The sequence below is a fragment of the Leopardus geoffroyi genome, chromosome B4 (assembly GCF_018350155.1).
Source record: "Leopardus geoffroyi isolate Oge1 chromosome B4, O.geoffroyi_Oge1_pat1.0, whole genome shotgun sequence".
In the NCBI taxonomy this organism is placed as follows: Eukaryota; Metazoa; Chordata; class Mammalia; order Carnivora; family Felidae; genus Leopardus; species Leopardus geoffroyi.
This window is the reverse complement of record NC_059341.1, coordinates 48,521,819-48,547,272: the sequence shown is the minus strand read 5'-3', so window position 1 is coordinate 48,547,272 and position 25,454 is coordinate 48,521,819. Positions and strand designations below refer to the sequence as shown.

Sequence of the window (25,454 nt, the reverse complement as noted above, 5' to 3'; positions counted from 1 at the left end):
AAGAGTGTTAGGGAAAGTGTATATAATTGTGCATTTTGTGTTAGCAATTACAAATTATTTGGAGGCTAATTTGGCAATCTCTTTCCTTCAGAATCTATCCATTCTACTACTAAGAATTTACCCTGGAGATAAATCTGTGCAAAAGTGTCATACATGTGCAGACAATTAATGAAAGACGTAAGAGACTAAACATATCCTAAACGACCATCAGTGTGAGACTAAATAAGTGAATTAGAATTCAATCATATAAATGGAACCTATGAGGTGTATGAAAATGAACGAACATGAAGCAATCCCCAAGATAAGGTAGGTAGAAAAGCAAGATATAGAATAGTGAATACAGTATGCTACCATCATGCAAAGAAAACAATGTATACACATAACATTGTCTCTGGAAGTATGTACAACAAACTAACAACAAGGATTGACTAAGAACAGGAGGGAGACAGAAAGCATGGGGTAAATGAAACTTACCTCATTTGCATGTATACTCCTTTAATGTTTATCTTATGCCTGAATAAACATGCACTTGATACACATGAATAACCAAGTGGTCCATTTTAAATTGGCCAATGAGTGGGAACAAATTCAGAACTAGCTCAATGGACTTAAAAGTTTTCCATTGCAAATGGTCTTCAAGTTCATGAAGTGTTCATTCATCACAGCAGGTGGCAGTGTTATACATGAAAAGAGCTGGAAACAGCGCCTTAGGACTTCTGGACAGAAAGAGAACGGTTTCTTCATGTTCGAAATATGCTTAGATTTATTACTTGGTTTTTAGAATTTTGAGCTGCAAGGGACCTTAGCAATTATTTAATCCAATATCTTTGCTTTATTCTCAAACACTGAGACCAAGAAGATGTCTAGCAGATCCTGTGCAGCTCAGCCAGGCAGAACCCGAGCCTCATGATTATTTTATCATAAGGACATGGTGTGACTGATGCGCACAATCGGTTTATGAATCTGGTTTTAAATTTCAGTTTTCATCAGTCTGGCTCTGCCCTTGAAAAAGAAGAAAGTCAAATACTTCATTTTGAGTTGCAGAAAGCACTGTGCTAGTTTATACACACACGTAATTTTTGTGACTTGTGTAAATAAGCTTTTCCCTCTAGCCTTTTATAAAATACGTCTTTTTAAAAAAAAAAATTCAGTGTCATATTATCTCTGTTCTCATAACATTAGTTGTTGTGTTGCCAGTCTTATGTTATTGGTTTTCCTCTTGTGCAAAATATTAGTCTTATTGATTAGTCTTATCTATGTGTGTTTTCCCTTCACTTCTTTAGTTGTTGAGAAAATACTCTCCCTCCTTTTCTCGGTTTATAGTGATTCTTGTTTTTCTCATGGTGCAAAGAAAAATATTAGAGGTCAACTGCACAGTCTCAATTGTTTAGTAACAACTGTGTATATTTGCCCACAGTGGGGCCCTCCAGAAGAGCATTTCCTCCTTACACACTTTTTTCTGCTCTAATGCGCCTGAGCTCTAGAATGGGAGTTGCTGCCTACATCACCAGCACCATCAACCCCAACTTCTACCCATTGATGGGAACAAATACAAAAGGGGTGACGGATAAGTGAAGGTCACGGCCTCCACCTGCTGAGACAAAGCTCTCTCCCTCCCTGGTCCCCTCTACTCCAGTCAGAGGGGACAAATGAGGACAGAAAGTGACATTGACTACAGACAGAGGGCGGCCATGTGAGACAATGGTAAGAGGTCCACCCCAGGAGTAATGGCGCCTATTTGGCCCGATATTTCTTGGAACTGCCTCAGTCTAACACTTACCTTCTGAACTCTGACATTCTGTACAATTTGAGAAGCATTTAACTGGGTTAGGTCTGAAGTCATGAGGCATGTCTATTAGTCTAAAAGAGTCAGAACACATAAATGGTAGCCCCTGTTCTCACATATATTACATATGTTTTTATGGCAAGTAGGCCCAGTGAAATTGGTCACCTGGATGTTATTAGAATTCTCTAATTCCTAACATTTCCTAACGTAGGCTTGGACGGCATCAGTGTTTTCAAGGTGGTACAAATATGAGAATCACCTGGAGTCCTTCTTGAAGACAAAAGATGTTTAGATCTCACCCTTGGAGACTTTTCTTCAGAAAATCCAAAATGTGGCCCAAATTTTGTGTTTTTAACAAGAAATCCTCAATGGTTTTTATTATCAAGAAAGTGTTAGAAAATTTCAAAAAATCCTCCAAATCGCGGAATGCTATGATAACTTCCTTCTGGGATTGTTCTCTTTTTTCTGTTGTGTTCTGCCTGACATTATCCTCCCTCCACCTTTGGTTTACACATACCTTAGGTTTTGCGCATACACAGGCTTATTTCCCAACTCCAGCTAACAAGCTCTGGTGGAGGAATGGTTTCTGTTCTTTGATACAGTGCCCAGCTGGATAATTCCCATTTGCCCCTCCACTCTCTACCCTTCTCCACCTGATCCCTGTTGTTGGAATCAACTTTAGACAATGTCAATGGGCTCCTTTGTCCTCTGACTTCCAATTGGGTTTATCTAATGGGAGGCATCCGCAGAAGAGTAGAGAATGAGAGAAGAATAACATTGGGGTTATTTATCGGCCTCATCCCCACTCCCTCCTGATTACTCACAGGATCCCTGTGAGGTGGCTGTGTCCTTCTACAGCCCCCTCAGTGGCCTTTCTTAGAGAGAAGACCTACTGGGATTCCTTCAGGCCTAGGGTTTGAAATATTGTAGTTTCAACACTGTAGCCAGCCCCAAGTTACTGTCCTACCTTTTTTAGATATTCCTTAACCCTTCCCAAGCCTTCTTACCTTACTCTCTCCTTTTTTTTTTTTTTTTTTTTAAGGTAGCTCTACACCCAATGTGGGATTTGAACTAATGAACTCAAGCTCAAGAGTCACATGTTCTACCCACTGAGCCAGCCAGGCCTTTTCCAAGCGTTTAAAAAAAATTTTTTAATGTTTATTTATTTTTGAGAGAGAGAGACAACAGAGCGTGATCAGGGAAGGGGTAGAGAGAGGGGGAGACACAGAATCCGAAGCAGACTCCAGGCTCCAAGCTGTCGGCACAGAGCCCAACACTGGACTTGAACTCATGAACTACGAGATCACGAATGAGCTGAAGTCCGACCACTGAGCCACCCAGGCATTCTCCCCACCCCAAGCCTTAAATAGTTCCTTTGTTAAAATTTCCTCAGTTACTCTGAGTATGGCATTTCTGCTGCCAGGACTTTGACGGAGACCATGGTTTACCTTTATTCTCTTTCATATGTGTGCTATTTATATGAGAAAGGTTTTCTTGTTTCTTATTAAGAATAATAGAAATGGTAGACATAGAATTAGAAATGGAAAGGACAGAATTCTAGAATTTGAATGGCTTTCAATTATATCTGATCTAGCTTACCACTAAATGCTATACTTCATAAAATAGACCTGCTTCATCCCACTCATTACAACTTTTCAAATATTTGCTGGCAATTATGGTTTTCTCATCTAGCCTAAATATTATCAGTTCCTTCAACAATTTTTCATGCAGCATGGTTTCTAGATCTTTCTCTAGCCTGACCATTGAATATGTTCCTCTGGGTGCATTCTTAAAATGTTTAGAGAAACATTTGCAAAGTAACCCAATGGAGAAATCTCACCGAACTGGAGAAGAACCCAGACCTCCCTACCTGAAAGGCACGGGAGTGAACAAGCACACCCAGAGGCTCTGGCCATCAAGTGGAGTCTCTGACTTGAAAATAGGAGCATGAGTGGAAGCAGGACTTCCTGCTGGAGGGGAAGTGCCTACACATCGTCACTGTACTTCCTGCATGTCACAGGTCCAACTCTTAGATTTTATGCTTTACTTTTCCTTCTGTACTTTTCTTTTCTTTTTTTAAAAATTTTTAATGTTTATTTCTGAGAGACACAGAGAGACAGAGCATGAGCTGGAGAGTAGCAGGGAGAGAGGGAGACACAGAATCCGAAGCAGGCTCCAGACTCCAAGCTGTCAGCATAGATCCCAACATGGGGCTCAAACTCATGAACCATGAGATCATGACCTAAGATGGATGTCCAACCAACTGAGACACCCAAGTGCCCCTCTTTTCTACTAAGGAAGAACAGCAATGGACAAGAATTAAAATGAAACATAGGAGTGCTTTAAATTCCCATGGTCTGGACATCTCCTTACCCCCAACCAATCCAGATTCCTCCCTTGGGCTTCTAATGTTTTGGCCGGAGGTAACTAAGTCATTTGTGCAAAACAGTGCAGAACCTGCAGCACAAGACATTTTCTTGAGTGCTGAGCTTCTTTAATTTTCACACTCACACTCTGCAGGCCTCAAAGTTGTGGAATTATCAATACCGTGAACCTAGATGGCCTAATTCAGGCAAACCAGAAAATCCAAGGCGAAAGATTTTTGTCCAAAATTGCAGAGTAATGTACTGGTCAAGCCAGGATTAGAACCCAGATCTCTTTTGTCTCTGTAACCCTGTCTTTCTTTTCAGTTAATTTTCCCCATTCTTTTACCACAGATTATGAAACTGAAATGAAGAAATCAATACTGCTAGTACCCAAGGCATCCAGGTCACGTAGGGGCAGCAATTGAATTGCACAATTGCCGTGAAAGTATTGGGGAAAGATGGCTATGTGCACATTACATTTGACACAACCTCAGAGGTGAAGCAAACCATCATTTATTCAGAGGGTTCAACTACCTGTCCCATCTCAGTCTAAATTCCATAGCTCAATCAACTGAGCCAGGACACTAAAAGGAAGGTTCACGTTAACAGATTCCTGAGTTTCCGTCTCCAAATTTAGACACAGAAAATGTACGATTTACAAGTTACAAAGTGGAATCAGAACTTGACTTTATTCCTATGCTCTTTTGCATGCATTGTGTTTATTTCCTGTACGACTGTGCCCTCTTTGCTGAACTGACTTTCAGAAGAGGGCATCAGATATTTGCATATAGCATTTAATACGACTTCATGATAAGATTCAAGGTAAGTATCTCCTTTATTAAATGAGAAGGGGAAGGGGGGTGACAAAAATGTTATCTAAAAAGCTACTATTAATTGTAGGGACTGCCTGGTAAAAACTAAATTTGAAGGACTTAACAGATAAACAAAATTTCAAGAACTATCACTGAATTCTAACCAGCTGATAGGAAATTTGAAATGTCCTAACAAAAGTCTATTTGTATCCACTGTTCTGGGCTGAACTATATAGGGCAAGAGAGAATCTCACACCAAGAGAACTCTTCATAGCAATTTAGGGGGAAATGACTGTGTAAGCTGAAGAAACCACTTCCGAACAGCTGAATTTCAAGACTCTGGCAGATCAATAGGGCAAAAGTAAGCAAAATTACAGCAGATGCTGTTGAAAGTGGCAGAACCTCAGGTGCATCAGATGATCCCAAACTGAGCAAGCTCATGCAATTCCAGGTGGCTGAACGCCTCCCAGGGGCAAATCACCGTGATATCTGCAGAAGAGGGAAGAAGAACTTGTAAGTCTGCCTCACCACCACCACCCCAACCCTTCAGAGCCTCTTCTGCTCAGAAAGACATCCTTTGGGCAGAGACACCTCACTCCTCTCTCCTACTTGTTGTCTCAGCAACCAGGAAGTTATCTAGAATGGCCCTGCAGCCCAGAAAGGATCAGACCAATTGGGTTCTGATGCCCCCAGAACAGACTCCACTTAGTAGGCATCTTCACTGGTTTCATTCTGTACCTCTTTGAAGAGATTACCCAAGGCTTTTGACTGGAGCTAGCCTGAGGGGGTGCATATCACTGATCAAATGGGGTCTCCCCAAAGCACAACCACTATGGAAGGAACACAAGTGGAATTCTAGTCAGGCCAAGGGTTAAAATGGGAAATAGAAGCACTTTAAATCCCCACAATCTGGAAATCCACTGCCTTCTTACCCCCTACCAATTCAGATGCATTCCTTGGGCTTCTCTGATGCACTCTTTTGTTCCTTTACATTTTGAAATGCCTACAATGCCCAATCACGTACTGAGAAATAATCTCAAGACATCTACTAATCCAATTTTTTGCTTCAGGCAATAAAATATTATTATCCCTGGATTACAGAGAAGCTGACTGGAACCTAAAGAGATTAAAAATCTATATAAAAAAAAAAATCGGAGTTACAAGGACGGGACTAGAACCAAGCCAAAGATCTCAAATCTCCCTTCAGTGTAAAACTCTTTCCAGTGTTCCAGATATGTTGGCAGAGTTAAACATAAGCCCAAAGCAAACCTACTGGTCTTCTATACACCTGGCCAAAATACAGAAGCAGTTGATTTAGGAGAACAGCGAAATGAGCTCTATAAAGGAGCTAGAAAATGAATTTGAGATCCCAGGGGTGGCACTTGACTGCAAAAAGCAAGTACACTGAGAATTGCCTGGTAAGGACGCTGATTGCCAATTACATCATTTGTCAAAAGAATATTGGATGAGTTCAAGGCATGTTCACACAAAAACATGCACAATTGTGTTCATAGCAGTATTATTCATAATTGTGAAAACTTGGAGGCAACAAAATGTCTTTCAATAAAATAAGCAAACTCTGATACAGCCATTCAATGAAATATTATTCAGTGGTAAAAAGAAATGAGCTGTCAAGCCACATAGGACATGGAGGAACCTTAAATGAATAAACATTGCTAAGTGAAAGAAATCAGTCTGGAAAATCTGTATATTGTGTGATTCCAACCATATGACAATCTGGAAAAGGCAAAACCCTTGAGAGTAAAAAGATTTGTGGTTGTTAAGAGTTTGTGGAGGTGGGAGGAGGGATGAACAGATGGAACACAGGGGATTTTTAGAGCATATATTCTGTATATACCTGTAATGATGGATACACAATGTTGCGCATTTGTCAAAACCCATAGAACTGGACAACACAAAGAATGAATCCTAACATAAACTATGGGTGTTAGTTAATAATAATGTCACCAATACTGGTTCACCAATTGTAACAAATGTGCCACACTCATGCAGGATGCTAATAATAGGGGAAACTATGTGCAGGAGGAGGAAGGTGGCAGAGGGGGCATGTAGGAGCTCCATACTTTCTGCTTAAATTTTCTGTCAGCCTAAAACTGCTCTAAAAAATAAAGTTTAATATTATTAAAAGGAATATCTGGTCATTTGTGTTCATTAGCCAACAAATCAAGTTATTCTAGTCAACCGAAATTTTGTATTGGATACATTCAGGGTGCAGGCCCTGCTCTGGGTGCTGGAGGATGTGTAAAAAGAGGAAGTTGGTTACAGAGTGGTTTGCCAGGCCCCACCCTTTTTTCCAATATCTCACTCGGGGGCCTCAGATTGTCCCTTAATTTCTCTCTGCCTCAGGTTTCTCTTCTGAAGAAATAATGAAGTTGGGATGGACTAACCCTGAGAATCTTTCTACATTGAAAGTCTACGACTCAACCATTATATGTCCTCAAGAGTTGCTTCACAGAAGAGGGTTTAGTAACTCTGGGCCTTAGCTTGATTCCTGTAGGTGTGTTTCCTCTGGGCACACGTGCACTTACTTAGGAGGTAAAATTAAACCCCACATTTCTATGCCTTCAAGGATCTGCTGCCTCAGGTATTTCTTTTAACTTTTCACAGCCCTTTGAGGCCTAAAGTGTGTATAGTAGTGAAATTCCGAGTGAAAGTCCACATCTTTTGGTGGCTCACCTGTTCCTAGCCCCTCCATGCCTGGAATGTCATCTCCAAACCTGGGGGAAAAAAGAAAAAATTAAAAATTAGGTGAAAGAGTGAAAAGATCTTGGAATTACTCATATAGAGAGTTTCCTGATGAAAGGGGAAGAAGAGGTTTAGGTTTTTGTCTTTGTGAAACACCTTTAATTTGCATTGACCCAGGGCAAAGGCGATGTCACTCAGGCTGTTTTCAGACAGTGTGTCCCCTTGGAGAGAGATTTTTTCCCTTGTAAGAATATAGCCTATGACAACTGAGAACCAAATAGCACCATCATGGGGGAAATTTAGTCAAGTTCCACTTTTAAAAATAGAAATTGGAATGAAAACACAGTATGAAAGGCATTAAAATGATCAATTTATCCATTTGATCAGTTATCCAAAAGCATTTATCAAAGCATTTACTATATGTCAGGCATCGTATTGAGCATAGGGAATTAGGGAAAAAATAATAAATTTTCTTTGAGGGACTTCAATCCCTGAGAACAGATGTAAGTAAACAAATGTGTAAAATAATACAAGTTGTGATAGCTGAATGTATGAAATGCAAACATAGAAGTAATGATCACACTTGTCTAATAAGAGAGTCAGTAATGGCGTCCAAAAGGAAATTAACAAATGAGCATATGTTAAAGAATAAATAGAATTTGGCTAGAAAAAAGCAAAGAACTGAAGGCATAACATTTGTTGCCATACAAATAAACTGAATAAACTCTGTGTTCTGGCAATGGCCAGTGTTTTAGTATTCCAGATTAAATCACAGGGTATGCTGGTGAGGAGGAGTGGTCAAGAAGAGTCTGGAAGGTCAAGTCGAAGTTTGCTGTGATAGGCCCCATTTGCCATGCTAAATGTCACCACAGACCTGGTTGGTGAGGGAGAAAGGATTCCAGGGCTAAGGACACGATTCAGCGAAGATTGTGGTAGAGAAGAAAATAGAGCAGAGGGTGGAAGTCTTTGTAAGTCTGTTTACGTTTATGAGCACTAATTTCTCAAAACCAAAGCAGGGTTGTGGGGAAAAAATAGAGTCTTCTTTTTAATTTGGTCTTACCCTTTCACCCCTTTCTTAGGAGGTTTGCTCTTGAATTGGCGAGTCTGCCTCTGCTTGAACTTGGGGGGCCCTTTGCGTGGGGTAGTGGGACCCTGGTTTGAAGCTGGAGGAGCCAAAGCAGTGTTGTCACTCATTCTGATGTCCTTGGGTGTCTGGTGGTTCTCTTTCGGGCTCCTTAGGCATTGAGAGAAAAAAAAAGAAAGCCCTTCAGGGTACAGGAACCATTGCTTCTTCAACCCTCATTGGACACTTCAGAAAAACTTAGGATTTTGTGTTGACATAAAAGGGAAGAATTCATCATCTTTTAAAGAGATTTTCAAGAAAATATCAATGGAGGCACTTAACATAGACTGACAATGAATAGATTTAAAGTCTATTTTAATCTAAAATAATCCCCCAAAATCTAAATAGACATGTTGTTTCAATAAATTGTCCCTAGCTTTCAATGTGTCACTAGTTTTCTGGTTTATTATAATATATACTTCTCCGTGATTACCAGTTCCACCACCTGTAAAGACAAGGAAATGGACTAAATGCTAACTATAGTCTTTACAGCATTGGTATGTTCTTTAAACTTTATATATTTTTCCACCCAACTGCAAAATAACCCGACTCTGAATGTTTATTGACTCACATTTTATGGGCTTCTTTCTTTATAATCCTTATTTTGTCTAATCCTCGTGTGATCAAGATACTTCTCTAGTTCTCTAGTTCTGGGGGATAGCACTTGGGGAAGCTCTGCACCAGGGATACTAACACCCACATAGTATCCGATCCATTCCAGTACACACGCGCACACGCACACACACACACACACACACACACACACACACACATCAATGGAGGGTGATTAAGTAGTAAATTTGTGCTTTAGCTCCATATCCAGACATGAGGTTCTTTTTTTTTTTTTTTTTCCAACGTTTATTTATTTTTGGGACAGAGAGAGACAGACCATGAACGGGGGAGGGGCAGAGAGAGAGGGAGACACAGAATCGGAAACAGGCTCCAGGCTCTGAGCCATCAGCCCAGAGCCTGACGCGGGGCTCGAACTCACGGACCGCGAGATCGTGACCTGGCTGAAGTCGGATGCTTAACCGACTGCGCCACCCAGGCGCCCCAGACATGAGGTTCTTAAGTCACACATTTCTCTGAAATGTCCAATATTTTCTTCTATCCAAATCATGGAACTTATCCAATGTGGCTTTCACAGACTTTGATTTTAGCTACAGAAATGTACATTGTCATTCTTCAAGGAAAAACAGGTGTGTTAAAAAGATAAAATTAAAAAATACATATGCTAGGCCAAAGGATGACTTTTTTTTCTTTCTCCTTTTCTATCACAAAAGTTGATAACACCTATCCTCGGAAGAAAGATTCTAGAAAGTGCTGAACAACTTCTCAGTAGCCTTAATCACTTACTCTGAGCAAAACCATCTCATACTCTGCTACCTGGAAGGTTTATATAATCTGTAAATTATAGACTTATGCTAATATTAGTAGCTTCAACTCTCCCTGACACTCTTTGGCCCGTGCTAACCATCTTTCTCTTTTTCTGCCACACTGAACATCCCTCAAATCTTATATTGTATGACTTTGAGTTCATCAACTTTTTCTGATTACTTTCAAATAAGGTTAAATTACTATCTTTGCCAAAAAATATTTTTTCCTTATCTTCTTTTCCCCACTTACTATTTTCATTTTCTCCTGCTGATTCTCAAGTTCCTCAATAGAAACACGTTGACTAATCTGTGAGTGGGTACCAGGGGTGGTGCACCTGGCTAGGGCTCTGGATCACTTGCTTATGCCATGGATTTTATCTAAGTTCCCCACTGGAATGTGTTCCATAAGCCTGTTTTTTTTTTTTTTTTCAGTTTTCATTCATTTCTGTGACCTTAGAACCTACAACAGTGCCTGGAGCATAGCAGGTGTGCCATATATATTTGTCGAGTGGGTGAATAAATAAGTGAAAAAATTGAACTAATACTTGGGATATTGGGTTGCAAGATCCTGACCCTGTGACTTCTCCATCAAACCATAGAGAAGGCATCATTTGGCCTTCATCTCACAAAGCTCTCAGTGGCTTTTGGAAATAGGCTGCCAGCTCCTTTGCTCACTGAATCCAGTCCTTGTGCTATGGTCCCTCTTCTGCCCTAGTAAACAGCCAAAGTCTGTGCCTCATCCGAATGTGGTTGGGACCATGTAACTTGCTAGTAGGCAGCCAAGAGACACATTATTGTCAGAGTTTACCACCGCTAACTGACACATCCCAACTCTGACAAAGTCACAGAGGAAAACTAGACAATTTCTCCCAGATCAAGTTTTTGTGACTTCTCAATTCTTTCAAAATGTTAACATACCACAAACTTTCCTTTCTCTCATCTGGAGAGTTTACTAGGACTAGGATTACCAGATTTAGCAAATAAAAATACAGGGCACCCGATTAAATTTGAATTTCAGATAAAAAAACAAATATTTTTAGTATAAGTATATCCCAAATATTGTATGGTATATACTTATACTAAGAGAATTATTCATTGTTTATCTGAAATTCTAATTTTACTGGAAACATTTTATTTTATCTAGCAAGTCTAATTAGGATCCCACCATGTGAGATCTAGAGTCTACAATATGAGGGCCTAAGGTAAACTAATCAGTCAAATTACACTTTGAGGGCAGTGCAATGTAAAAGGTATGTGCTTGGGGTCCCTGGGTGGCACAGTCGATTAAGAGTCCTACTCTTGATCTTGGCTCAGGTCATGATCTCATAGTTCATGGGTTCAAGCCCCACATCAGGCTCTGCCCTGATGGCGTGGAGTCTGCTTGGTGTTCTGTCACTCCTCTCTGCCCCTCCCCTGCTTGTGCTCTCTCTCTCTCTCTCTTTCTCTCTCTCAAAACTAAATAAGTTAATTTAAAAAACAGAGAATGTGTTTTAGAATCAAATAGACATAGTTTCAAATCCCTGCTCCACAAAACTGTCTATGTGACCTTGGATAAGTTGCGTAACTTCTCTGCTCCTCATTCCATCTATAGAGTCAATCAAATATAACTTCTTTTGTAGAGTTACAGGGAAAATTAAAGGGCATAAAGTAAATAAGAAATAAGAAAAAGAGTAACTATGCAATAGACCTTCTATAAGTAGTGGAAACCAGGCAAGTAAATCTATAATTATGACACAGGTTCACCTGCACTCCTACACTCATTCTCCTGGGCCAACTGCTGAAGATCCCCTGTCATGTACCAGAGAGGTGACCGTCATTCAGCAATTGCTGGGTAATCCTCTGCATCCCTCAAAAACCCTGACTATTAATGTATGCCTCGTCTTGAAATTCTGTCTTAAACCTTCCTTGGATTCCTTTGACATCCCTATCAGCAGTCCCAAAGAACGTAAAAATCACACTTGATTTCCATCTTTCCCTGATTATACTTCCCCTTTTTTCTTATAAGTTTCTTTTGCATGTTTTCACATATAATTTTGAAGTTGCACCTCTGGGCTTGCACAGACTTCCTGTCTATGCTAGGTGTGATGCGTTATGTAAAAGAATTCTCTTCAGAAAGAGTTACATAACAGTTGCCTGGTTAATCCCTGGATCATGAAGATAACCCTCAGGGTTTGCACTGTGGAAAATAAGTTTATGTTTCGTGTGCATTTCATGTACGATATTTCATCTTTGAGTACATAGGAGTACATAGGTTGAGTACTAACCCCTAGAGTGTTTCTGTCATAGATATGCTCTGTAGTTCTCCCTGTTCAACCTTTGGGAGGAGCAGACAAATATGACCCTTTCCTGGGTGGAAGTTAGTGTTGTCTGCCATAGATATCACCATAGCTAAACTTATCCTGGCCATGCTTTCCTAGGAATTAAAAGGGTATCTCCCAGGCTAAATAATCCTGAATCTAGAGTCAGACTCGATTTTACCTAAAAAGGACGTTTCACATTTTTGCCTCCCCAAAGTGTCAAGCAATCCATTCCTTTGTGAGGCAGAATGGCTTTTTATTTTTAAGGCGATGCTAGCTCTTCTCCTTTTGAAGGTTATGAAGCGTTGTTCTTCGGGAAGAAGTGGATGCCACAGAGTAATACATCAAGGCGCAGTTTGGTAGGAAACCAGGGATGGTGTCGCCTTAGAGCCAAGGCAATGGAGCTCAGCTGTAGGAAGCTACAGAGGATGATCGTTTATAAATTCCAGCTAAGGGAGAGCAGTTTCAGAAGGTTCTTGAGTCAGGATCTCTGATGCTGCTGCTATCACCCCAGACTTCCGGTCTCTCCTCAGCAAAGATATAGGCTGAGGGGTATAAGAGAAGGGTTGGGGAGGAGATAGATGCAGGGGTGTTCTCTCTGCACTGATGGGGTTGAACCCATAAGGATTCTGCTGAAGCAGAGAGAATCAAATAATTTGGAGAGCCAAGGAAGACCCAAACCAAAGTCACGAAAAGATAAAAACAAAAATCCAACAAGTGCCTTCCTTCAGACTGGAACAAACAAACACTCTGACCTCAGAAAGAGAAGGCTAAGCCACCCACACTGCACCGAGGTCATGCCTGTGCTGGCTCTTGGCTTTCTTCCTCCTTATCCTCACACTCTCATGTCCCCCGTCTTGTGCCTTGGTCTTTTTAAGCACATCCTAGGAATAAATAACTGTTTTCTCTGTGGTCGTTTAGTGCCCCCAAATCCCTCCTTTCCCAGAAAACTGTTTGCCATGGAACCACAGAAAAAAGGAGGGTCAGTTTGGAGTTCTTTCCAAATGAATTTAGTAATCAAGTTTTGCAATGACCTTGTAACGATCAAGTTTTACTTATAAGCTTGCTACATGACATTATAAGGCTATTTGGGTGTATTTCTTTCATGTTTTCTCCTAGTTTCATTCCCGGCCCCAGTCCAGGCCCACAGGTTCAGTGTGTCCTCTTCTTCCATTTCTTTATTTTAGAGCCAGATCAACCCCTACCCCCACCGCCCCCCCCAAAAGCCCTTCAGTTATAATCTGCCTAAACACCACAAGTTGAGAAATACTCACAGAGTTGAATGTTGCTCTCATAAACTGTCCAGTTGCCTTCTTCACAAGAGATGAATAAAGGATCTTTGCACCCCGATTTATCTCCCTCTAATACCCACATGCTTCTTAATCCCACTGTTAGGAGCTTAGAGAACCAACCCAGGTGCAAAGAAGTTGGAAGAACAAGGGGTGAGACTGGGACAGGCTTAGGAGTTTTCTGACAATTGAATACTCTCACAAAACTTACTTGGGCTCTCTCCTGTCAGTAAACAGGTATTGAATCCACAAACACACACATAAAGTGTTGATATCCAGAAGTATATTTCCAGTTTGTGCCTCCTCCATTCCCACCGTTAGTCCTTGTTATCCTTCCATTCCTGCCCTTTCCCTGACACACACATCCTCAATCATAAATCAATCCCCACCATATGCACATCGTGTCATAATTCTCCTGGGACTCTAGATAACTGGAAAGAAGAGTGTCAACCATTGTGTCCCCCTACACCCCATGGGGACACTGGGACGCTGATTGTGTGAGCCATGACACTGAAAAGTATTCAGCATCTCTCCCTAACAGGTACTGTATATATTTCCTCAGTAAGACAGAACCACAAATCAAAAAAGACACAGAATAACTGCTAACTGATGGCATTTATTTGAAATGATTGCTGGATCTTCGTACCCAAAGTCTTCAGGAGCAAGACATAGGCTGCAATTCAATTCATTGGTACACTTGGCTTCAGTCTTTCACTTACATTGACCCACTAGTGTTAGTTTGGACATCAGTTTGTATATATCTTAGCCTAATGTTAATATCATCAGGCTCTTTTGACATACTTATCATAGAGAAATAAAGTGATTGATTCAAAACTGCCGATGAAGTTAGTAGTGAATCCAGGAGAAAAAATCTGAGCACACCTTACATATTTCAGCCATCTGTCTACTGAGTAGAGCGAAGCAGACATAGACCAAGATGTATCTGTTGCTGGTCTCTCTAAAACCTTGCCAGCGGATTGTGACATGCCTTCCCTAAATCATTACTTGTTAGAGAATTGCACTCCATAAGATGATAGAGAAAGAAGGTCAATTCATCCTTCTCGGGCAGGGAAAGATTCTCAACCAGGGGCCCCGAGCAGATTAAAGGGGCAGCTAAACAGCTCACAGGGTATTTTGATGAGCTTTCCTCTGGTCTTTACCAAACTTAGAGGAGTTCTGAAGCAGCAGACACCTCACAGAGCTGGCAGAGTGTTTGGTGTCTGGATGAGTCTTTCCACTCCCACCTCTGTGTCTCCATTACCATTGAGATCTTCCTCTACTTTTACACACCGGGCACATGGATATTGAGATTCTTATCTGTCAAACCCTCACCCATTCTCTGTTTCTTCATTGAAGGACTGCAATTCATACAGGCGGTGAATAGAACAATAAGCGGAATGTTCTCAAGTGTTGCTACTCAAAGTGTAATGGCATGCACACCACCTGGGCATTTGTTAGAAATGCAGGACCTCAGGCCCCGCTCCAGACTGCCTGAACCAGAAGCTGCATTGTTACAAGGTATCAAGATGATTTGTTTGCATATTAATGTCTGAAAATTACTATTATAGACCCATGTGCAGACCCGGTTTTACCACATCTCTGCTATGTGACAAGATCACCACCTCTTCAGGTCTCAGTTTCCTCATATGTCATATTCCATAATGTGCCAAGGTTCTCAGTTTCTGCCATCCCAACAACACCTGAGAGAGATAAACCATACTGATCAGTAGCAGGATTTGTAACCAGTGATTTCCCAATGTTAGAAGGAGGATGAGGGCTGTTGTGCCGCGACTCTTCTCCCTCCCAGGGAGACCCAGGAGAATGGAGAGTGAAAAGTGGGATGTGTGGGGCAAGGCAAAGTCTATAGTTGGAAAAAACTCTCCTAAAATGATTCTAATATAGCTCTCGATGGTTTATGATAAGAAAAATCTTAAATTGCTTTAAAGATTTAAAAGCTTCTATCGTATCCAGTTCTGGACAAGAGTGGGGTAGATATACTTCTTTCCATTTCTCCTGCTAAGTACAGCTAAAACTCCTGGATATTACATATGGAACAAACATAAGAATATTTTAAACGTTCAAAAGAAGATAGATCAAATAGGCAACTTGGGACTCAAGGAACAATGTGGCAGCAAATTTTTTGAGTTCTCTTTTTGCCTTGTATATCCTGACCTAGATGCAAGGGAAGCATCTAGGGAAACACAAACAGGAGCAGACAAAAAAAATTATATATATATATATATATATATATATATATATATCTCCTCTCAAAAAGCCTACTCTCTCTAGACAAATAACCAGGAAAGAGAATCTAGTAAGGCAGAAAATAAGTAGAACAAAATCTCGATGCCGTGGAAACAAATCCAACATCAACAAATCCAATATCATGGGAAGAAAAAAAGGCCAACATCAACCCCCTCAGCACAAGCAGAGTAAAGAGACTTCCATCCTGGCCCAGCTATAATTAGGTAATCCTACCCCATCCCTACCTGGGTAGTATCAGAGAAGGCCATATGGGGATATTAAACTTTCATCTCCCACCAGTGATAATGAGGCACCCTCTTCCTTTCTACCAGAATGGTATCAGAGGAGGCCAAATGAGGAATCTTAATTTTCATCACTATTCAGCAATAGCAAGGTATCTAAAGAAGAACAAAATGAAAATTTACAACTGAAAAATAAAACAACCAGCATAAAAAACTCAATGGATGGGCTTGACAACAGAAAAGAAAAAGAAGAAGAAGAAGAAGAAGAAGAAGAAGAAGAAGAGAGGAGGAAGGGGGAGGTGGAGGTGGAGGAGGACAACCTGGGACCTGGGAAACTAAAAGATCTAATATTCTTGTCATCAGAGTTCTGGGAGAGGAGAAAAGGATAAGGCTAAAAAAGTACTTGAAGAAATAATGACTACAAACTTCCTAAATCTGGTGAAAGACATAAGTCTATGGAATCAAGAAGCTAGCAAACCCCAATGAGATAACCCCAAAGAAATGTATGCCAAAGCACATCATAATCAAACTTCAAGAAACTAAAGACAAAACAAATTTTGAAAGCAATTAAAAATATATATATTTATATATATTTGCTTTTGAAAGCAACTTAAATATATATGTATATATATATATATATGTACATATGTATATATGTATGTATATGTGTATACATATGTATATATGTATACGTGTGTGTATGTGTATATATATAAATATATATATGTATATATATGCCACCTTACCTAGACGTGAAAAAAAATAGAATGACAGAGGATTTCTCATCAGAAACCATGGGTCAAAACGAAAGAAGCACAACACTTTCCTAGATCTGACCCCAAAAAAACACAAAAAACAAAAACAAAAAAACCTGTCACCTCTGTCCAGAAATTTATCCTTCAGGAGTTAAAGGAAATAAAGACATCATAATAAAGAAAGGCTAAGGCAATCTATCCCCAGAAGACTTATACTAAAATAAATGATAAAGGAAGTTCTCAAAACAGAATGGACATGATATGAAAGAAGAAAGAGAAAGAAAGAAAGAAAGAAAGAAAGAAAGAAAGAAAGAAAGAAAGAAAGAAAGAAAAAGAATTTTGAACATCCAGAAAAAAAGAACAACAACAAAAAGAGATAGTATGGGATACAAGGGAAGTGTGGAAGATAGGACCCTCAACCACATTCAGCAAGGTCTTGTGGAGAATGAAACAGTGTTCCAGACTCTGTGAAGTTCTAAAGATCTGGTCATTTTGTACCTTTAGGAAATGTATCCATTGTTCCCTGTTCCAAGGGGCTGTTCTTTCTAACTATTGCTCCTGTTGCCACTGAGTCTTAGAGGATTTGCGTAGCCTGGCCTATCAGCAGTAAATACACACTGCCTCTGTCAGACAGAACAATTCTACCAGATCACTTCATTGGTCATTGGCTAGGTTAGTGATGACTGACTTTTGATTGGTTGCCTATCTCAAGATCTTACCATTCAGGTAATGGAGTCACATGGCACTAAACAAGCTGACTGATGACCAAGAAATTTCTCTAGACAAACTTTGGTTGTGCTGGACACTAAGATTTCAAAGACATAAGAATAAAACCAACAAGAACCATGCTGGAAAAGAAAAGGAATTATTATTGATAGATGTAATAACATAGATAAATATTAAGCACATTTCACTTAGTGAAAGAACCCAGAACTGGAAGGCTCTATACTGTCTGATTTAATTAATATCATTCAGAAAAGACAAAACAATAATGTTGAAGAACAAATCCGTGGCTGCCAAGGGTTGAGAGAAGCTGACTGCATGTAAAGGGACGATGCAAGGGATTTTAAAGGGTGATGAAGTTATTTGGCATCTTGATTACAGTGGTGGATCTATAAGTCTATGCATTTGTCTAAACCCATAGAAGTCCACACCACAGAAAATGAGTTTTGCTATATGCAAATTTAAAACTTAAATATCATAAAATACTTTTTAAAAATTATGTTTCATAGCTCTATAATCCTTAGTTCTTGATACTTTCTGACAGATGGGAAAATATTATTAATCACATACAGGAAAAGACTCAAAGGGCAGGTACTAAGTAATTAGAAAGTGATTAAAATTTTAGCTGTCCGATAAGCTCCTTACACAAGTGCTAATCTCTAATCCTTCTTTAGTGTTTCTTAAAATACCTTTGAGTAGGAAGACAGACATCAGAGACACATTCCTTCCACATTTGGATTTTTCTAGTCTGAGATTCCATCTCTAATCAATACATAGTGGACTCCAGAGAGGAACACCCTAAATGTGAAGGAAGAAGTTACCTTCTCTTAATATCTTAATATCTCATCATATTATGCATTTTCCAGATCAACAGTGCAAATCTTAAAAAAATAACTTATTAAATAAAAATACAATACTCTCTTTCAGAAAATGGAGAAGAAGGAACAGTTATCAACTCATTTCATGAAGCCAGTTTGACCTTCATAAACTTTTTTAACACAAAAACCAAAGATAGCAAAAAGGAAAAATACTGATCAATCTCTCTCATAAATTTAGATGTAAAAATCCTTAACAAAATATTATCAAATCAGATACAGAAGTACATAAAAATAGCACCCCATGATCAAGTGGATTTATTCCATGTATGCAAGACTATTTAAAACCCAACTAACATAATGCACTGTATCAACAGGCTAAAGAAGAAAAATCATATGATCATATCAATTGACACAGAAAATGCATTTGGCAAAACCCTGTGCCCATTTATAACAACTCTCTGCAAACTAGAAATAAGAACTCATAAAGAGCATCTACCAAAAAACCCCTACAGTTAACCTCATACTTAATTGTGAAAGACTGAATGCTTTTTCTCTAAGATCAGGAACAAGTCAAGAATGTCTGCTTTCATGATTCTTATTTAACATGATACTGAAAGTTCTGGCCAATGCAATTAGGCATCAGAAAAATAGAAAGCATACAGCTTGGAAATAAAGAAACAGAACTTTCTATTTACAGATGACATGACTATCTACATAGAAAATCCTAAGGAATCTGTATTTTAAAGCTATTCTATAATTAATAAGTGAGTTCAGCAAGGTTGGAACATACTAGGTTAATGCAGAAAAAATCAGTTGCATTTATATTTAACAATGAACAAATGGAAACTGAAACTTAAACAGTAGTGTCATTTGTCACTGCTCTAAAGACAATGAAATACTTAGGTGTAAATCTAACAAAGGATGCACAAGATTTGTATAATTAGAAACTACAAAATCGAATTAAAAAGAAACCAAAGCAGACCTAAATAGTCGAAAAAACATACCACGCTTATGGATTAGAAAACTCAACGTAGTAAAGATGTCAATCCTCACTAAATTGATCTATGTTTATTGCAATTCTTATCAAACTTTTAGCAAGGTTTTCTGGAGACATAGATAAGTTTATTCCAAAATGTACGGCCAAAACAAGTTTGAAAAAGAAGGAAGTAGGGTGGGAAGGAATCAGTCTTCCTGATGTTAAGGCTTGCTGTATTGCTACAGTAGTCAAGACAGTATGCTATTGACAGAGTGATAGACACACACATCAGTGAAACCAAGTAAAGAACCCAGGTGTAGACCCACACAAATATGCCCAGGTACTTCTTGACAAAGGTGCAAAAGCAATTAAATGGAGAAGGGATACCTGCCCAACAAATGGTTCTGGAGAATGAGTAGCTAAAGCTTGGGCAAATGGTGCTAAGCATGGATATTTTGTCCATGGACATCCATAAAGAAACAAAAAAAAAAAAGTGAATCTTAATCTAAACCTCACACCTTATGCACCTAAAATTCCACACCCAACCCACACACCTTGTCTAAAAACTATCTCAAAATGTATCACAGACTTAAATGTACAATGTAAATCTATGAACATTTAGGAAAAAAAATAGAAGAAAATCTTCAGGGCCTTGGACTAAGCAAAGAGGTCTTAGAGTTGCCAGCAAACGTACTTGGCGGGAAAAAAACTGATAGATGTGACATCATCAAAATTTAAAACTTTTGCTCCGTGAAAAACTCTGATAGGAGGATAAAAAGACAAATTACAGGCTGGGAGAAAATATTTGCAAATTACATACCCAACAAAGGATTTGCATCTAGAATACACAAAGAACTCTCAATGTTCAATATTCAAAAGGCAAACATTGGGGCGCCTGGGTGGCTGAGTCGGTTAAGCGGCCGACTTCAGCTCAAGTCATGATCTCGCGGTCCGTGAGTTCGAACCCCACGTCGGGCTCTGTGCTAACAGCTCAGAGCCTGGAGCCTGTTTCAGATTCTGTGTCTCCCTCTCTCTGACCCTCCCCCGTTCATGCTCTGCCTCTCTCTGTCTCAAAAATAAATAAACATTAAAAAAAAAAAAAAAAAAAACAAAAGGCAAACATTCCCATTAGAAAATGGACAAAGAATACAAATAAACATTTCACTGAAGAGAATATACAAATGGCAATAAGCACATAAAAAGATGTTCACCATAATCACGCCTAAGGGAAATGCAAATTAAAACCACAATGAGGAGGAGTACCTGGGTGGCTCAGTAGGTTAAGCGTCCAGTGTCCAACTTCAGCTCAGGTCATAATCTCACGGTCTGTGAGTTTGAGCCCCACATCGGGCTCTATGCTGACAGCTCAGAGCCTGGAACCCACTTCAGATTCTGTGTCTCCCTCTCTCTCTGCCCCTCCCTTGCTTATGCTCTGTCTCTCTCTCTCTCTCTTTCTCCCTCTGTCATGCAAAAATAAATAAACATTTAAAAAAAACCACAATGAGGAAATGAATCAGGTATGGACATCTGGGAGAAGAGGATTCCTACAGGGAGAGTAATTGCTGAAATAGGAATCTCCTTCTGATGTAAGGATTAGCAAGAGAGCAGGGACTGGAATGGAGAGAATAAAACAGTAGGGAGAGCAGTCTGGAGTGGTGCAAGGGACCAGATCATGAGTGCATTAGTTATCTAATAACATAAAAATTGCCTCAAAATTTGGCAACTCATAGCAATAAACATTTGTTAATATCCCACGGTTTCTGAGGGTCTATCCGGGAGGAGTGGAGCTGGCTGGCTCCTGCTCAGTCTTTCATGAGGTGCCAGGCAAGCTTTCAGCCGGGGCTGCGGTCATCTGCAGCTGGAGGGTTCACTTCCAACAGAGCTCACACGCATGGCTGTTAGCAGAAATCCTCAGCTTCTCGCCATGTCTTTCCTATGTCGCTTCAGTGTCCTTACGACATGTCACCTAGCTTCCCACAGAACAGGTGATCTAAGAGATAGAGAGGCACAGTGTCTTTTATAACATAGCCTCAGAACTGATATAGCATCACTTCTGCTCTAGACACATTTCTTATCCTTATATAATGTTCACTTTGGAAGTCCAGCAACCTTGAGCTTCTTCTTTATAATTCCCTGGACATACCACACCATTTTAGGCTGCCACGCCACTGCTCATGGTCTCCCTTTCCTCAATTGCCTTGCCTTCCACTTCCAACCCTCCCCGATGTACCAATGTATACTACCCTTTGAGATTTAGCGTTGCAGTCACTTCCTCCAAGAAGCCTTCTTTGATGTCCTTACTGACTTCTCTCATACTACCCCATGTGCATTTCTTTTCCTAAGCATACATAAAAAATTTCATTTGTTTCTGTCTTCCTCACTACGTTGTTAGTAACATGAGGTCTAGGATTGTGCCTCAGGACTGTGTTTATCTCTGCTCCTGTGCGCAGGTTCTGGGATGTAGTCGGGAATTCTTAAGGGCTTGTCGAATTCGGAAATAAGCCTTTACGTCAAGGCTCTGAACCCCTGCAGAATGTAGTTCGCCGTGTCGTATATATAGAAGAAAGGAAGAAACAGAGAAGTTGGTTTCAGTGATTCCCTGTGGACACACGACCTTGCTCATATTTGTATTCTTTCTTCGCCAAGGCAACGCTCTCACCAGAGGAAAGAGATGGAGTGGGGTGCATAATGTAGGCATTCCTGTCTAATTTAGACATATACATATCTACTAAAGAATTTTACTCAATGTCTTGCATGAGTCTGACAAGCATTATGCGAGCCACTCCAAGCATTACACGATACGAACGACACCGGCCTTTCCTCACACATTTTATATTTGGGTGGAGAGATAAGTCTAACGCTCAGAAAAGAATCGTTTAACACAAAGCAGCGCTCACTAAAGGTCTAAATTATAATTGTATAAACAGTGCACACTCTAGGGGAAAAAAATACAACACACTTGTCCTGGATCAGTGCTGGAAAGCTTCAAAGAAGAAGGAGTTACTATATAAGACATTTATATTTGAGATTTATGGATGCTGATTGTGAGTACTTAGATGAAAATGCCTCTTGCCTACTTATTCTAATATGTGTTATGCAAAAATAAGGATCAAAATGTAAAGTTGGGGGGTGCCTGGGTGGCTCAGTCATTAAGCGCCTGACTCTTGATTTCAGCTCAGGTCATGATCCCAGGGTCATGGGATCGAGCCCCGCATCGGCCTCTGCACCGGGCGTGGAGTCTGCTTCGGATTCTCTCTAAATATAAAAATAAAAAATTAATGTGGAAATGATGATGGTGATGATTTTCCTAGCCTCCACCATTTGTTGAGTATTGAGCACTTTTCTGAGGTGGAAACCTTGCTGGATGCTTTCTCACACGTTATTTCCAACCCTTCTAGCAATGCTGAAGGTTGACATCATTCCTCTCTCACAGATGAGAAAACTGAGGCTCAGAGAAATGAAAACCGTGGCCCAAGGATCCACTGATGGGAAGACACAGAGCCAGGACCTCTGTCTGAACTGCAGCTCTACCCCCAGCCTGCTGTTGGTGCCTCATGGGCACATTTGAAAATGGATAGCTCTCAGGGCAGAAAGTCTTCTCTGAGAGCCTATTGTCTCTACTTGTAGCCTCAGAGAAATACGTCTGTGCAAAAAGGGGAAGTTTTAAGTCTGCAGTCCTTTGTTGCTTTTTTTAGGCCCATGGCAAAGGCACCGCCCCTTGGAAGATCTGCCTAGAATTTACCTTTCAGGCGGTGCTTATAACAACAAAGGAAAGCTGGAAAATACCTCAAAGTTTCCATCATTTTTCTAGAAATTCTTAGGCGGTTTTCCAAGTTCTGCTGATTTCGTTTGGCAGCACAGAGCTAAGGTCCTTAGACTGAGAGCATCCTTACCGCCACGACGGGCCTTGTCTTACATCTGAGGAAGCTTAGATATGGGGAAGGAAGTTTCGATGCATAACACACCTTCGTCAGCATGGGCTAGAAGCAGTGTCTCCCATCGTAGACTTCTTTGAAAAGTCTCTTCATCGGTTTTCCCATCCGATAAATACAGGTGAACAATGAACTATGACGGAAGAAAAATGAGAAATGGGAATTTTGGATAGATCCCTGCCCTGACTGCGATACCAAAGGATATTTTAGGAGAACATCACAGTTGTCCCCCAAGTTACTGAAAGTCCACTGCTATATCATCAAGAAGAGGCTTTAGGGGTGCCTGGGTGACTCAGTCCGTTGAGCATCCAACTCTTGATTTTGGCTCAGGTCATGACCCTGGGGTCGTGGAATCTAGCTCCTTCCTCAGGCTCCACGCTGAGCACGGAGTCTGCTTAAGATCCTCTCTCTCTCTCCCTCTGCCTGTCTCCCCTGCTCATTCTCTCTCTCTCTCTCTCTTTCTCTCTCTCTCTAAAATTAAAAAGAAAGAGAGGCTTTAAGTTGGCAATTCTTAATCCTTTTGAGGTCATGGACTCTTTTGAGAATTTGATGAAAATTATGAATGCTCTCTCCTCCCCCAATAAATACATACACACTGCACACGTACAAACTGATTTTACAGACACTTTCTAGTGGTGTCTATACCTTCTAATGTCCATACCTAGAGCAGTGCATTAAGAAAAATTGTGGAGTCACATTGGACTTGGCAGGAAAAAAAAAAAAAAGGCCTGTTTGACTCGTGACGTCTTCCCAAATAGCATGAGAAATGGGTATGGCATGGAGACTATGAATCTACCATTCCCAATTTTTAAATCTTTCTTGTTCTAAATAATTTATTCTACCTATGTTATTTTTTAATTGTCTGTCTCCCCTAGAACATAATTTCCACAAGAGAGCAGAGATTTTTGTCTGTTGTCTACTGATGTTTCAGTGGTACCTAGAACAATAACTGGCAGAAAAAAAAGGTGCTCGACAAATGCTATTGAAAGAAGAAATGTGTCCCCTCTTGAGAATACTAAGCTACAAAATCTCTTCCCTGCAGACTAATATTTGCTTTGATTTATGGTGCAGTCAGATGCTTTGTTTCAAGGGCTATCTTCTCTCTACATCATTGTGAAATTTACACACTAAGTCTGTATTTGGCTTTCAGCGCTTTTGCCAATTTTAATCATACACTGCTGTCCTTTTTCTATTTTTCTAGATTAACCTCTTTTCTCCCACCAAATGACCACCATCTCGATTGTTTCAGTTCCAGTGACTAAAGGTAACGTATGTTTGGTGGCATCCGTTTACAAATTAAAGGGAGCAAAATGCAGTACGCTTAAATGACAGCAAAATAGATGTCCATTTCTTCAAATATATTTGCTTGATTAGCCATCTCTAAACGTACTGAAATGATATAAATAGTGAATATTGAAATGTTAGTATAAATAAGCATTGTTTATTGGCAGCAGCTATGGAAGTGTATGGAATAAATGTGGTTTGAATGCCTAAAAAATGTTCCTTTAAATGGTTTCAATATGGCCTCTGCAACTCGTTCCCATTTATTTTATTTTTTATTTTATTTTTTTTTAATTTTTTTTTCAACGTTTATTTATTTTTGGGACAGAGAGAGACAGAGCATGAACGGGGGAGGGGCAGAGAGAGAGGGAGACACAGAATCAGAAACAGCATCCAGGCTCTGAGCCATCAGCCCAGAGCCCGACTCGGGGCTCGAACTCACGGACCGCGAGATCGTGACCTGGCTGAAGTCGGACGCTTAACCGACTGCGCCACCCAGGCGCCCCTCGTTCCCATTTAAATTACTTCACAGACCAATTCCCTAGATATGGTACAAAGTCAATTTCAGTACTTGTTAAATTATCACAAATTCTGAGGTAGAAGACAACGAACTAATGAAGTTATATGCTATTTTGTGATCTTCATTCCTAGGTTTAATCAAAAGCAGTGCTTTACGTTTTTTACTTAAAACATTTGGCCAAAACGACAAGCAACATTTGATTGTGCTG

The 25,454-nt window shown here is 40.0% G+C and overlaps 1 protein-coding gene across 2 annotated transcripts in view; it reads right to left on the bottom strand.

Annotated features, from left to right (window-relative positions):
• Positions 1-4,649: 4,649 nt before the first annotated feature.
• Positions 4,650-25,454, bottom strand: part of PDE6H (phosphodiesterase 6H) — a 180,169-nt gene continuing 159,364 nt past the window's right edge. Inside the window, exons 1-4 of one of the 2 annotated variants that reach the window (XM_045465976.1) lie at positions 13,741-13,856; positions 8,731-8,904; positions 7,662-7,702; positions 4,650-5,453 (exon numbers count right to left, since the gene is read on the bottom strand). In XM_045465976.1, the coding sequence (XP_045321932.1) occupies positions 5,377-5,453; positions 7,662-7,702; positions 8,731-8,864 (252 nt within the window). In that variant the 5' untranslated portion in view covers positions 8,865-8,904; positions 13,741-13,856 and the 3' untranslated portion in view covers positions 4,650-5,376. Of the gene's footprint in view, positions 5,454-7,661; positions 7,703-8,730; positions 8,905-13,740; positions 13,857-25,454 lie in introns of those variants that run through there. The other variant, XM_045465977.1, reaches the window with a different exon arrangement.